The 13,404-nt window shown below is 42.3% G+C and overlaps 1 protein-coding gene across 1 annotated transcript in view; it reads left to right on the top strand.

Moving 5' to 3' along the window:
* CSUI_003689 (deah-box rna dna) overlaps nt 1-13,404 on the top strand; it is a gene marked incomplete at both ends in the record, with an annotated part of 17,608 nt that overhangs the window by 3,922 nt on the left and 282 nt on the right. The window contains 12 exons of the mRNA XM_068063884.1: nt 428-1,953; nt 2,483-2,839; nt 3,309-3,417; nt 4,395-5,108; nt 6,246-6,323; nt 6,853-7,046; nt 8,114-8,171; nt 8,826-8,911; nt 9,586-9,931; nt 11,073-11,325; nt 11,486-11,545; nt 12,154-12,560. Coding sequence (XP_067924140.1) covers nt 428-1,953; nt 2,483-2,839; nt 3,309-3,417; nt 4,395-5,108; nt 6,246-6,323; nt 6,853-7,046; nt 8,114-8,171; nt 8,826-8,911; nt 9,586-9,931; nt 11,073-11,325; nt 11,486-11,545; nt 12,154-12,560 — 4,188 coding nt within the window. The remainder of the gene's footprint in view (nt 1-427; nt 1,954-2,482; nt 2,840-3,308; nt 3,418-4,394; nt 5,109-6,245; nt 6,324-6,852; nt 7,047-8,113; nt 8,172-8,825; nt 8,912-9,585; nt 9,932-11,072; nt 11,326-11,485; nt 11,546-12,153; nt 12,561-13,404) is intronic.

Raw genomic sequence — 13,404 nt, 5'->3', positions numbered from 1 at the left:
TAGATTAAAGATAGATAGCTAGGTTAAAGATAGATGGATAGGTAGGTAGGTGTGTTTTGTTTGGGTGGGGCAGTCGTCTCATGTGTGTGAGGAGTGGCGCGATGCTTTTTTAGTGAGGGAACGGCGTATGACTTGCTTTCTTATCTTCCTTGTAGAAAAGGAGATATCGAAGGATTGTCGAGAGATCTATTTTAGTTGGTAAGAGGAGAAATTGAAGTCGAGGAGACTCAGGAAAAGAATGCAGTGGTGGAGTTTGTGCGTAACATGAAAAAATCGAGGTGTATATACAGCGGGAGAAAGCGCGCGAGCGAGGGGGTTTGATGTATAGGATGTACATATCAACGACTGAGAAGGAGAAGGAGAAAAATGAGGTGTGTCTTATCTTTTAAAGCTCTTTCTTTCTTTCTTTCTTGTCTGTCTTTTTCAGCTACGATTTGAAGAAGATGAACTTATTAAATGCGATAACCCTAGTACTTCTTCTTCTTGTTCTTCTTCTCCTTTCTCTTCTTCTTTCCCTGGAACGACGTTCATCTCTTTACATCTTCATAGCGTTATTTCACCGAGTCTTCTTCTAACTCTCTTTCCTGTCGATCCAAGATTTCTTTCGTCTTCTTCTTCTCTATCTTCGTGTTCGTCTTCTCCCTTAAGTGCAGATCTTTATCTTTTCTCTTCTTCTCCATTGATCTATCCTCTTGACTTTCCTCTTGTTTTCATTCATCTTAAGGTCAACGATGATGCGCAAGAGAATGCTCTCCAAGATCCCAAGAATCCTCCCTCTCGTATTTCTGCACAGTCTTCTTCATTGTCTTCTTTGTGTCTTTCGTACGCGTCGCTCCTTCTCTCTCTTATCCTTACGCGATACGCCGCCTCTCGTCTCCTCGTTGATTCTGAACTTGCATCTCTTTATCTCTCTTTCTTTTCTTCTTTCGCTTCTTCTTCTTCCTCTTCTGTCTCTTCACATGACGGGTCGTCGTCATCTTCTTCTTCTCCATGTGTATTTTCTCTTCTTCCTCCTCTTCTTCATCTTCTCTTTTCTTCTGAAGAGCTTCAATCATTCTTTCCTTCGCCTCTTCGTCCTCTATCCGAGTTCGATCTCTGTCAGGTCCTTGATGCGTCTCCGCTATGCACAACAGTAGTGGATATAGTCAATCTGGTAGATACACCGGATCAGCTTGAAGAGTTCGTCACAACGACTTTAGATACATGGAGAAGAAGGGCAGAAGATCCTCGACAAAGCCACACATCTCTCTCTCCTTCTTCTCTCTCGAAGCTCCAAGATGAATGGAAAGACGAGACAAACACAGGGAGAGAAGATCATCTTTTCGGTGTCTCTCCTTCTATCTTCTCGTCTATGATAGCTTCCTACATGAAACATCTTGTAGGAATATCCATTCTCCCTCTTTCTTCTTCTTCCCCCTCCTCTCTTCCCAACGATAGCACTATCTCTTCTTCTTCTCCTCTCTCTAGTGAAGGAGCACATCCGACCGCTGGAAAGCACACTTCACTCTCTTCTTCTTCTTCTGCTCTTTCCATCACGACGACTGCAGGTAGTCCGACTACTTCTACTCCTACTACTACTGCTTTCTATTTACCGCCTGAGAAAGGGAAGAGAGGAGAGATGGGAGAGATGCCTCTGTCGCAGAGGGAGAAAGATGAAAGACGAGGAGAAGGAGGAGGAGGAGAAGAAGAGGAAGAAAAGGAATGCAGAGAGGACAAGAGATATCCATTGACGCTGTCTATATGCAAGAAGATTCTACAAGGAAGAGACGGAGGTCTTTCTTCTGAAGGGGACAATCAAACGAGATTTCCAGCAAGAAGAGAGAGGGACGACTCTCTTAGGTCTTTGCCTGTACGTGAGTACCAACGCGTCTTTACAGACTTCATGAAGAAGAAGCAAGGAGAAGGAGAAGAAAGACAAGGACCCTCTGTCCTTATTCTACAAGGAGAAACAGGGTAAAATATACCTTCATAGATGGACATGTATAGAGTTTACATTAACTCAACACAGATAGATAGATAGATAGATTAAAGATAGATAGATAGATAGAAGGTAGATAGATAGATAGATCGAAGATAGATAGATAGATAGATAGATTAAAGATAGATAGATAGATTGATAGATAGATAGATAGATCAAGCGAAGATAGACAGATAGATGGCTATAGGTAGACAGATGAAACATAGATAGATCATCTGACTCTCTAGGTGTCCTGTGTGTGTTTCTCTAGATAAGGGAATGGAGGATGGGTGTGTAAGATGAGTAGGTTGTCTAGTAGCAGAGAAAGGACAGTCACATGAAAGAAAGAGTAAGAAAAAGAAGAAAAAGAAGAAGAAGAGGGAGAAGAAGGAGAAGAAGAAGAGTCTATAGGGTTGTGTGCACAGAGCCTGTACTCTCTTTATTCATTCGACGAACTTCGGTTCTCTTTTTTCTTTTTCTTCTTCTTTTGTGTCTTTCTGTCTCACTTTCTTTCTTTCTCTCCAGGTCAGGCAAGACCACTGGGGTGCCTCGCATGCTCTTAGAGGCCGCCGCTGAATCAGCTATGGAAAGGTTCTCGAGGCGGGAGAAAGACTGCATGAAAACGAACACTTCTTCTTCTTCTCTCTCTTCGTCTTGTTTCTCATCTTCTCTCCAGCAGGAAGAGGAAGGGTGTTTCATTATCTGCAGTCAGCCGAGAAGGCTAGCTGCGATGTCTGTGGCTAGCCGTGTAGCGGAGGAGATGAATACAAGGCTAGGAGACGTCGTGGGGTATCGCGTCCGCTTACAAGCCGAGGTGTCTCATACCACAAGACTGCTCTTCTGTACACATGGTGTTCTATTGAGACAATTCCTCTCTGACAGGTACATTTATGAGAAAAGGGAAAAGATCTTCTTCTTCTCCTCTCAATCTCTCGATCTCATGTCTACTGTTCTTTCTCTCTTAGCACCGCTGGCGAAAAGATATCTAGCCATCTTCGTACACACACATATACACATAGATACATGCATAGACATTTGGAGTGTACAGCATATAAGTCTGGACATGCAGATAGACAGATAAATATAGATAGATCTACATAGATATAGATAGGTATAGATACATGTACATAGATATAGATAGACATAGACATGGAGGGTGGATGTAAGCTAGCATAACAGAAGGAGTGGGTGGAGGCTTCAAGGGGTGTTTATGACGGCCTACACTCTATGCGCTAAAGTCTAGTTGTATGTATATATATATATGTATGTATGTATGTAGGATATTGTATGAATATGTGGGGGTGGCTATGCATGCAGTCGTTATTGGCGTTCTGTATGGGTGTTTGCGTAGATGTCTTTCGGATATTAGTGTGGTAGTACTTGACGAAGTCCATGAAAGATCGACAGAGGTCGATCTTCTTCTTCTCCTCCTATCAAGAGCTCTCATTCGTAACCCAAAGGTATCCAACAGTCTCTTTCTTTCTTTCTTCTTTCTTTCCTCTTTTCCTTTCATTGATTTGCGCAAGTTCCTGCTTAAACGCCGAGAGCCAGGCCAAGGAGTAAATGTATGTATATTTGTTCTTTTTGCTCTCTCCTAGATACCTCTCTATGTATGTATCTATTCTATATTTGTATTAATATCTTTTTAGAGAGGGAGAGGTACGTGTACGTACACTTCGTGCTGCGATTGTTTCTCTTCATTCGGTGCTTTATTTCTTCTCCTTTCTTCTTCTTCCTCCCTGAGAGCCCCTCATGTCCCCTTCTGGAGTTTCCTCGAAGTCCATAGAAACAGCCAGAGCCAAATGACACGTCGCAGAATAGAACGTTATGTAGCAGGATCTTCTACGCTTTGACAGAAGTAGAGAGTAGAGGAAGAAGAGGGCGATGTGTGTGTGTGTGTATATACACCCGCGTGGGAGTGGTGCATGCATGCGTGCACGCATAGGCGAAGCCTAACTAACTCATTTATTATCCTCGTCTTTCCTTTTCTAACAGTGGCAGTGGTAGATCTTCTGATCCACTTGATCTGTCGGCCCTCTTCTTTGCTTTTGTCTTTGCCTGTCTGTAGATAGACCAAACTGTGTGTATGCATCAAGTATAGGTGCCTGGTGACCCAATGAACGAAGGTATGGCATCTGCTCGGGTGTATATACAGCTGATGCTGATATCTATGTGGCGTTTCCACATACACGGCATACTCGTAGATGCTTTCTACATCAAACACCTCCTGAGAAAGAGAGAGAGAGTAAAGAGGAGAAGAAGAAGAAGACATTCACTTCTCTTCCTAGGTGATGTGTCTGTCTGTCTCTCTCTCTCTCTCTTATAGAATGATGATCCTGAGAAGAGTGGAGAGATCTCATTCCATAACTTCTATCTTTCGTTGTGTCTTCTTGTCTTTCTTTTTTCCTCTTTTTCTCTCTCTCTTCTTTTCTCCTAGCTCAAGGTCGTCATAATGAGTGCGAGTATCTCCCTAGGATCTTTCACGAAATACTTCGAACATAACTTTCTCGCCGCTTCTTCTTCTTCTTCACGTCGTCATGCATCTTCTCGCCAAGAAGTTTCTTCTCGTGTTGTTTCCTTGTCGGTCCCTGGGCGTACGTATCCTGTGTCTATCTTCTACGCGGATGAAATAAGAAAGCGCATCGCCAGGCCGACGTCTTCTTCTCTCGTTGAAGAAAGCGATCGAAAGTGGAATGAAGATTCTGCCCCTTCTTCAGCGAATGCTGGACCTCCATACAGCCGAACACAGGGAGAGACAGGTCTCCCTGTTGAAGGAACTTGGGCTACAGGAGCATCGATACCACCAGAGCAACAAGGGGGGAGAGAAGGAGACAATCGACGTGATGCCTTCCTAGGCTCGAGGCTCCTCTGCCATCCTCGTGACCTTCCATGGCGTATAGCTGATCTAGTCAAGTATCTGCATCTCCATAAACCTATAGCGAGGAACAGTAAAGTCCCTTCAGAGAATTATCCAGTCAGAGGGGAAAGAGAAGGACAACAAGAAGCACAAGAGAGAGGAGGAGCGATCTTGATATTCATGAGTGGAGTTGGAGAAGTCTCGGCTGTATGCCGAGCTCTAGAGAAGCTTGGACTTGAAGATCTATGGATTCTTCCTTGTCATGCCTCTCTACATCCGAAGCAGCAACAGAAAGTAAATCTCCATACATCATACTCACTTTCTTCTGTCTATCTCTATCTTTGATCTATCTGTCTATCATCTGTCTAGCTGTCTTTAATGTATCTATTCTCTCTTAGTCTATTTTCTTCTCTCTACCGTGTGTCCGTCTATCTTCAATCAATCTCTCCTTCTATCTACCTAACTTTCTCTATGTATGTGTCTATCTGTGAGCCGATCTCCCTTTCCCCTGTCTATCTATCTATCTATCTATAATCTATCTATCTATCTATCTGGCTACATGTGGTCTATCTTCCATCTATCCATCTATACATGTGTGCCTGTATGTGAGTGCTCTGGCAGATTTTTCTTCTATTAGCTCTCCAAGTCTTCTTCTCTTCTCTATCTCTGTATCTTTCTCCCTCGGTCCCTCTCTCTCTTTGTAACTCCTGTCTCCATATCTCTCTCTCTATGTCTATAGATCTATATACGTGTCTTGAAGAATGTTGATCTTCTGTAGGGTGTCTAGTGAGGGCAGAGCTCTCCGTTGTTAAGCCGACAGAAGGGAATTTTTCTCTCCTCTCTGCTGTTTCGTGGCTCTTCATCCGTCATTTAAGCAGATGGATGGAGGCTTCTCCATCTCGTCTCTCCGTCAATTCTCTAGACACACAAAACTCTCGTTCTTCGCTTATCTCGTTGCTTATTCTTTATCTTTTCACAGATGAGGGATAGATCAAAGATCTAGAGATCCAAGATAGATAGGCAGGCTTAAGGTCGATGGATAGATCTAGATATGGCTAAATGTGGGGTGGAGATAGATAGCTCGCCCATGTGCATGCATGCGTGGAGACAGGTAGACTGGGCTGGGGAAGTCATGAAGAATAAGTCTAACCATCCTACTAGACACACTCCACTACCTATATCCATGGACTCTAAACCCTAAACCCTAGATACATACATCTAACTATCTATCTGTCTATCTATCTCTCCATCTATATCCGAACATCTATCTATCTATCCCAAATCTACCTATCTATCTATCTTTAATGTATGTGTATGTATGTATGTGTGTTTTCTTCTTTTATGTCTCCTTGAGTAGGTGTGTGTGATGTGTCCTCTCTCTCTGTCTGTCTGTCTGTCTGTCTTTTCGCATTCTCATTTTCCTCTCTGTAGGTGTTTATGAGGGCTCGAGGGAATAAGCGGAAAGTCGTAGTGGCGACCAACATAGCTGAAACATCTATCACTATCGCCGTAAGCCTAAACGATAGAAAATAAGACAGAAAGAAAGAGAGAAACGGGCGATACTTGCAGTCAAAGGGAAACCAAGAAGAAGAAGAAGAGCTCTCTCGATCCTTCTTTCAGATCCCCTCTGTATATATATATATATGTATATATGCTCCCTCTCTTTCTGTCTCTTCCTGTTTCTCTTTCTTTAGTTCTTGTTGTCTCGTTGCCTCTCTTTCTCTTTTTTTCTCGCGAATTTCTGTCTCTCTGTAGATAGACAAATAGATATGCGCTTGTATATATGTATGTATCTCCATCTATACGTATAGGTATGTAACGTTAGAGAGATGTGTATCTATCTGTCGGATCATCTTGTGAGTGATTGAAAAGGAATGTCACAACCATCGATTGTTAGCTAGCCAAGAAGTATCGATTGTCTTCTCATCTCGTCACCCAAGAGCCTTTTCTTTCATGTGATGCTTTTTCTTTCTCTCTTTCTTTCTAGACTTTCCTTCTCTTTCTTTCTCTCTTTCTTTCTGTCTTTGTGTGTACGTAGGATATCTCATACGTGATTGATTCGGGGCTCCACAAGCAGATGCATTATCGTTCTCATAAAGGCGTCAGCGAGCTGCAAGAAGATCTCATAAGTCGATCGAGTGCCCAGCAAAGAGCCGGCAGAGCGGGTCGTGTAGCTGCAGGAGAATGCTATCGGTTTTATGAAAGAACAACTTTCGAGCGTCACATGAAACAGTAAGATAATAGGTACACCACTTCTCGTCCCCGAGGCTTCTTCATCTTCATTGTTGCATGCGCTTCTTTTCCTAGATGTCTCCTGTCTATCCATCTATCTCTCTGCATTTTGACTTACGGAGCGATCTGTGCCAATTTCTCTATCTCTCGACCTCTCTGTCTATCTAGGTTTAATGTATGTATAGATCTCGAGTTAGCTCTACATGTGCCTACATATCTGTCTATGTAGAAGTATGTATCTATATGTGAGATATTTGGATAGATGTGTATTTGGGTGTATATGAATATTTAGGGTACTTGGGGTACTATGATCTATAAGAAGTAGGGAGGGATGTAGAGAGAGAGAGAGAGAGAAGCTCCACTTAAATCATGAAAGCTCGATCAAGACCAACGGAGAGCTCGTCGGGAAGATAGATAGATAGATAGGTAGAGGCTTCATGATGCAAATCTCAGTCTCTTCCTTCCTCTTCTTTGAGAAGAACCTCCGGTAAGAAGAGGAGAAGGAAGATGATGTACAAGAAAAAGCACAAGAAGAAGAAGAAGCAGCACGAATTGTCTATAAGCACGTCTTCTCGGTTGTCTCTTCATTCCTTCTTTCTTTATTCGACAGCCATGTGATATGTCATACACATCGGGTCAACTCATATGTACATACATAGAAAAATACATATACATACATAGAAGAATAAATATACCAACATAGAAGAATACATATACATACATCGATTCAGTACACATCTCTGTATATCCCAGTAAAAGAAGATGTAGTGAATGAACGCTATACTAGAAACGAATACGTAGAGATAGGCTTATTGGATGAATGGTGACCGAAGACCTCCTATATAAACATTTATATATATATATATCCTGGAATAGATACATATAGAGAGAGAGCGGTATAGAGAGGTATAGGTGTTTTGTTGTCGTACCTGTGAGTGCTCTGATCTCGAGAGACGTCTGTCTCTCTCCCGCGTGTAAGTTTTTCTCTTTCTGACTGCATGCAATTCCATTCTATCGTCTTCTTTTCTGTCTTTGTTTGTCTCTTCTTTTTCTTCTTCTTTCACTAGGAATGAAATTCCGGAGCTTCATCGCCAGCCTCTTGAGAATGTCTGCTTACAACTCAAGGTAGCGAAAAAGAAGAAGAGGAAGACAGAAGATAGAAGAGATATAGAGACAAAGACAGAAGACAGAAGAGATATATAGACATACTCATACACATCCATCCATACTTCAGGCTTCTTCCAGTTGCGAAAGGAAAGGAGATCACAAGAGAAAAGGAAGAAGAAGAAGATGGACGTGGGGATGTTTCCTTCCTTCTTCACTTCTAGCGTGAAATCCCTCTCTTTCTTGGAGACTGCATGCAAGCCTTTCTTCACAGACTCTGATCTCTTTCTGTTTCGAGTGTCTTTCTCATTCTCTTTCTCTCGCAATTCTCTGTCTCAGCCTTTGCATCAAGTAGTTCCACGTGTCTTCCTTGTTCTTTCCATGGCTTTCTATTCGTCCTCTTCGCTCTTCTCTGTCTGTTTTTCTCTCTTCGCCACGTATGAGATAGTTGTTAGCAGACAGGAGGGGGGGAGATTAAGGGCTTATTCTCCCCCTCCTTTCCAGGGAGCGAGGATGTTAAGTGTGCATACATGATGAAGTGCCCTCTATATAGAGAGATAGTCTATACGATAGAGAGCTTTCTAAGAGCATTCTTCTCTAGGTGTCTTTCTATACATTGAAAGCGAGGAACCTTCTTATCCGTTTCTCTTTACCTCTTGTCGTTGTTCTTCTTAGGCGATCTTTCCTGAAGAAAATCTCGAGACTATTCTTTCTCAGTGCCTCGATCCTCCCTCGAAAGCATCTGTTCAAGCAGCTATTCGGTACACACGCGAGACTCCGCCTGGATCTCCACTAGACAAAGACACTGTCTTTGTCTTTAGCGAGCTATTTTTCCATCTTTCTGTATATATATCTATATATTGATATGGTCGTCTTTGGCTTGCTCCTGGCAATTCTTCGTATGTTTTCCAGAGAGTCGTCTCTCTCACCTTCCGTAGTGATTGATCTCTTACCTTTTCCAAAGAGAGAGAGGAGAGATTTAAAAGTGGTTAGATACGTTGAAGATAGATAGACTAAGATGAGTAGTAGATAGATTAAAGACAAATAGATACACAAAAGCTAGGTGGGTACTTCACTCTCTTGCTTCTCTTCTCTCTCTATGTAGACATAGACATGCATGCAAGCTTTTCTCTCTCTGTATAGTCGACACCCTGTGTGTATGGTAGTGAAAGAGTCTCCTATAGAGTGCAGTTAACTTCTTTACGTACTTGCCTCTCTCACTTATGACGTAATTCTCTCCTGCATCTGTATCAATATATACGTATCTACATATGTATAGATACACATGCACCTATCTTCTGGATAATGAGCTAGAGAAAAGAGATAGAGAGAGAAGGATCGATTCTGACACTTCATTCGGTTCCTCTGCCTAGATCTCTTTTTTCTCTTTCTTTCTTTTCTTCCTCTTTCTGTTCTTTTCTTTTGCTTCTTTCAGAAATCTTTGCCGTCTCGGAGCGTTGAAGAGCCTCTCGGAAGATAGCGACACTACTGCTGTTGTTGCAGAGAGTGAAGAAAACTCTTCTGTCTCACCTTCTCAGCCTTGTTCTTTCTCTGAAGAGAGAAGGAGCTTTCCTCTTTCTTCAACGAAAGAGACTTTGACGTCGTTCGGGAAGGTTTTATCTCTCTTTCCGATGAATCTAGCGTTTGCCAGGATGCTTGTCTACTCCTCTTTCTTGTCTTGTCTAGACGAGATGGTGGCTCTATGTGCTCTCATGGCCGTCGATACTTCTCTCTATCAGTCCCACACAGTCAATCCTGACGCCTCTGCTGAAAGACAAAAGGTATGCGAGACATACAGAGAGACATAAAGGGAACGATAAAGAGAAATACAGAGAGATACACGGAGATACGGAGGGATAAACGGAGATAGATATAGATAGATGGATAGATTAAAGATAGATAGATAGATTAAAGATAGATAGATAGATTAAAGATAGATTAAAGATAGATATCTCCAACGGGTCTTGGAGAAGATATATTGGTGAGGGAGATAAGAAAGAAAGAGGGGAATGAATCAAAATGGAAAGAGAAAGACAGGCATGTTGACTATCTTTCCCCTGTAGTTGTCGAAGAGAAAGCAAAGAAATGGCTGGTGTCATTGAAGTAATTGTGTATTTAGATTCTCCTCATTCTGAGACGTCTTGACCCTTCAGAGCCTGCATTAAAGACTGTCAGAAGACAAGATAGCTAGCACAGCCCAAACATCTCTCCTCCTAGTAAACAAGATGTGGAAGAAGAACTTGCACGTAAATCGAGTGTGAAAGAGAAACTCTTGTGGTCGTGTCTTAGCGCAGCTCACCTTCCCTTAGTCAGAATGGTACTGGCTATCTTCTTGTCTTCCATTTCTCTCTTTGCCTGCCCCCCTGTTTCGGATTGTCATCTGCTCTCTTCTTTTCTATGTGTGACGTAGTGTCTCCCTTTTTTCCTCTCCCTGTTCATTATTGCCTAGAGCTTCTCCATCCGTCTTCACTATGACTGACTTTTTGCTTCCTCTCTCTCCTTTACACAGGACTCTCAATAGAGTAGACATTTGTTTAGATCTGGATGGCTCTTCCTCACCTCTGTCTATCTATCTATGTATCTTTCGGTGTGTCGATGCATCTCTCTTTCATTCTGTCTGTCTATTTATCTAGGTGGCCTCATCTTCCCTCTCTACCTGTCATGTTTCTTATCCTAAGCGGAGTTCCTTCTCTCAAAAGACTTGTCTACTCCCTGATACGCATGTATGTATAGGGATGTAAGTATCTATCTATCTATCTATATCTATCTATCTATATATATATGTTTAAGTGTGTGTAGCAGCATGTCTCTCTCTCTCTATATATATATACATATGTTATATACATGAGGTAAGAGGGGTATGAGTGATCGGTTTCGCTTCTCTTTGTTGTCTTTTTGTCTTTCTGTCTTTTTTTCTTTTAGTTCTTTTCTCGGAGTCAGTCGGATTTCATAACGAACTTGCGTGTGTTTACGGCATGGCGATATGCCTGGAAGAAGAAAGGCAGAGAAGCAGAAGAAGCCTTCTGCTCTAGATTTGGAGTGAACGGCCAGAGTATGAGAAATGCAGAGGAATTGCGAAAGCGATTTGCTAGAGTAGTTGAAGAAGTTGGTCTTGGGAAAGCAGCAGCACAAGGAACAAAGGGAGAACGAAAAGGAGAAGCTCTTCCAAAGAAAGGTAAGAAGAAGAAGAAGAAACAGAAAGGTGCGACCGAGCGGGTCAGGGTTGCTTAGATGTCTCGGTAGGTCTGGCTTCATGCAGAAGGAGTAGAAGGGGAAGCGAACGGTATTTTTATGTGTGTGGTGGAGGTATGAGTCTTTTTCGGGTGTACGTACAGGTCGATATCCAGAGGGAGGTGACAGGAGAATCACCGGGTGTACGCACACTCGAAATTCAGGTGTGTGTACAGTCGGAAAAATAGAGGGAGCGTCATGTGTCATTTCTGCTGTTCACGGTCGAGCCGAATCTGTCCGTTTTCTTAGTTTGGATTTGCAATCTTCTTCTTCTTTCAATAGACATTTTGTCTATTTCTAGTATCTTCTGTCGAGGACTAGCATTTCGATTCTCCTACGCAGTAAACATAAGTCTCTCTCTCGGGGGGGGGAGGTCAAGCTTTCTTTTCTTCACCCTCTTCTTCTTCTTCATTCCTTCTCCTTTTTCTTCTTTTTCTCCTTTCTCTGTACATCTCAATAGCGAGGGGCTCCGATTCTAAAGTGTTTCTTCTTTCTTTTTCAACTTCTTCCCTTTCTCTTCTTTCTTTCTATATCTCTTTCATTCATTCTCTCTCCCTTTCTTTCTCTCTCTAGAATTTTCAACTCCTTCTCCTCGTCACCTCAGGTCACTCCAGTGTAGCCTATCCTTACCCATCTTTCTTCTTCTTTTCTCTCTCTCTCTATCTCTCCTTTGTGTGTCTTTACAAATCTTCTTCTTCTTCCTCTTTTTCTTCTGTATGCCCTCCCTCATTACCTACCGCTGATCTGTCTTTCACTGCTGACACAATTACAGGAGGGATAGAAGAAGAAGACGGAGAAGAAGAAGAAGAAGAGAGCGAGCCTGCTTTCTTTCAAGACCTTCTCGATAGAGCTGACGAAGCCGGCTTTCCTTCTTCTCTTAACACACCTCAAACTTCTTCTTCTTCATCTTTTACTTTAGATGGAGAGAGAAGAAACGTCTTGAACTCCCCAGAGAAAGACAAGAGATCTCTATTGAACGAGAGGAGGCAGAATGAAGAGAGTCTCTTAGGAGGCAAACTCACAGGAAGCGTAGAAGATGAAGAAGAAGGGGAAGACCAAGAGAAATCTGGAGAAGAAGGAGAGAAGTATCGGAGTCAGTTTTGGTATCTGAAAGCATGTATCGTTGCAGGCCTCTATCCGCAGGTCGCTGTAGTTAAAGCACCCCCCAAGAGATACATTGTAAGGATGAAATAAAATGAGCACAGAAGGAAAAGATGATCTTTCTCTTGTTCCTGTATATCTGCATGCAACCCCGCCCGCCCCGCGGTAAACACGACGAGAGAGAAAAGCTCTAGATAGGAGGGCGTCATCTGGAGAGACGTGGGGAAATATCCGTTATGTCTCAAGGATAGACGGCAACGAGACCCCCCATGCTTATCTACCTGTATATATATGTGTACATGAATCTATAAGAACCTATAGAGACATGTAACCTGTGTATAAAGGAATCTATATTCACATGTATATGTATGAAGGAATCTATATCCAGACATGCCTATGTATATATATATATGTTTTGAGTGTATAGACACAGGCACGGACTAGGCTGTTTTTCTCTGGAGACGCATGCATTCGGGTGTCGATATAGATGGAGATCTTATAGATGTATGTAGATAGGCTAAGTTAGCTTTTCTTCTTATATTTCTTTCTACCATGTACAAGGAGATGAAGAGACAAAACTCAGTCTCCATGTGTACCTTTCGTCTACTGTATCTACAGACAACAAGAGTAACTTATGTAAAGGTGATCTCCATACACACCGAATCTACAAGTGCGGTGTATGTACACCCCAGGAGATGACCTTCCCTATCTTGAATCCAAGTGTACCCTCTCTTCCTCTATCTATCATCTCTCTATGTGAAAACTCCAACTCCTCACGACCTGTCGCTTTCTATGTACATATATATAGACTCCTCTATATATACATACCCATCTATATAGTTTAGGTGTTGGTACGTACCTTTCTATTTCATTGCATGTATATCTCAGATCTCCTTACCCTTCACTTTTTCTTTCGTAGCCT

The sequence above is a fragment of the Cystoisospora suis genome (genome assembly GCF_002600585.1).
Source record: "Cystoisospora suis strain Wien I chromosome Unknown contig_1665, whole genome shotgun sequence".
Classification (NCBI taxonomy): domain Eukaryota; phylum Apicomplexa; class Conoidasida; order Eucoccidiorida; family Sarcocystidae; genus Cystoisospora; species Cystoisospora suis.
The sequence above is the reverse complement of the archived record's forward strand: the minus strand, read 5'-3'. Positions and strand labels throughout refer to the sequence as shown.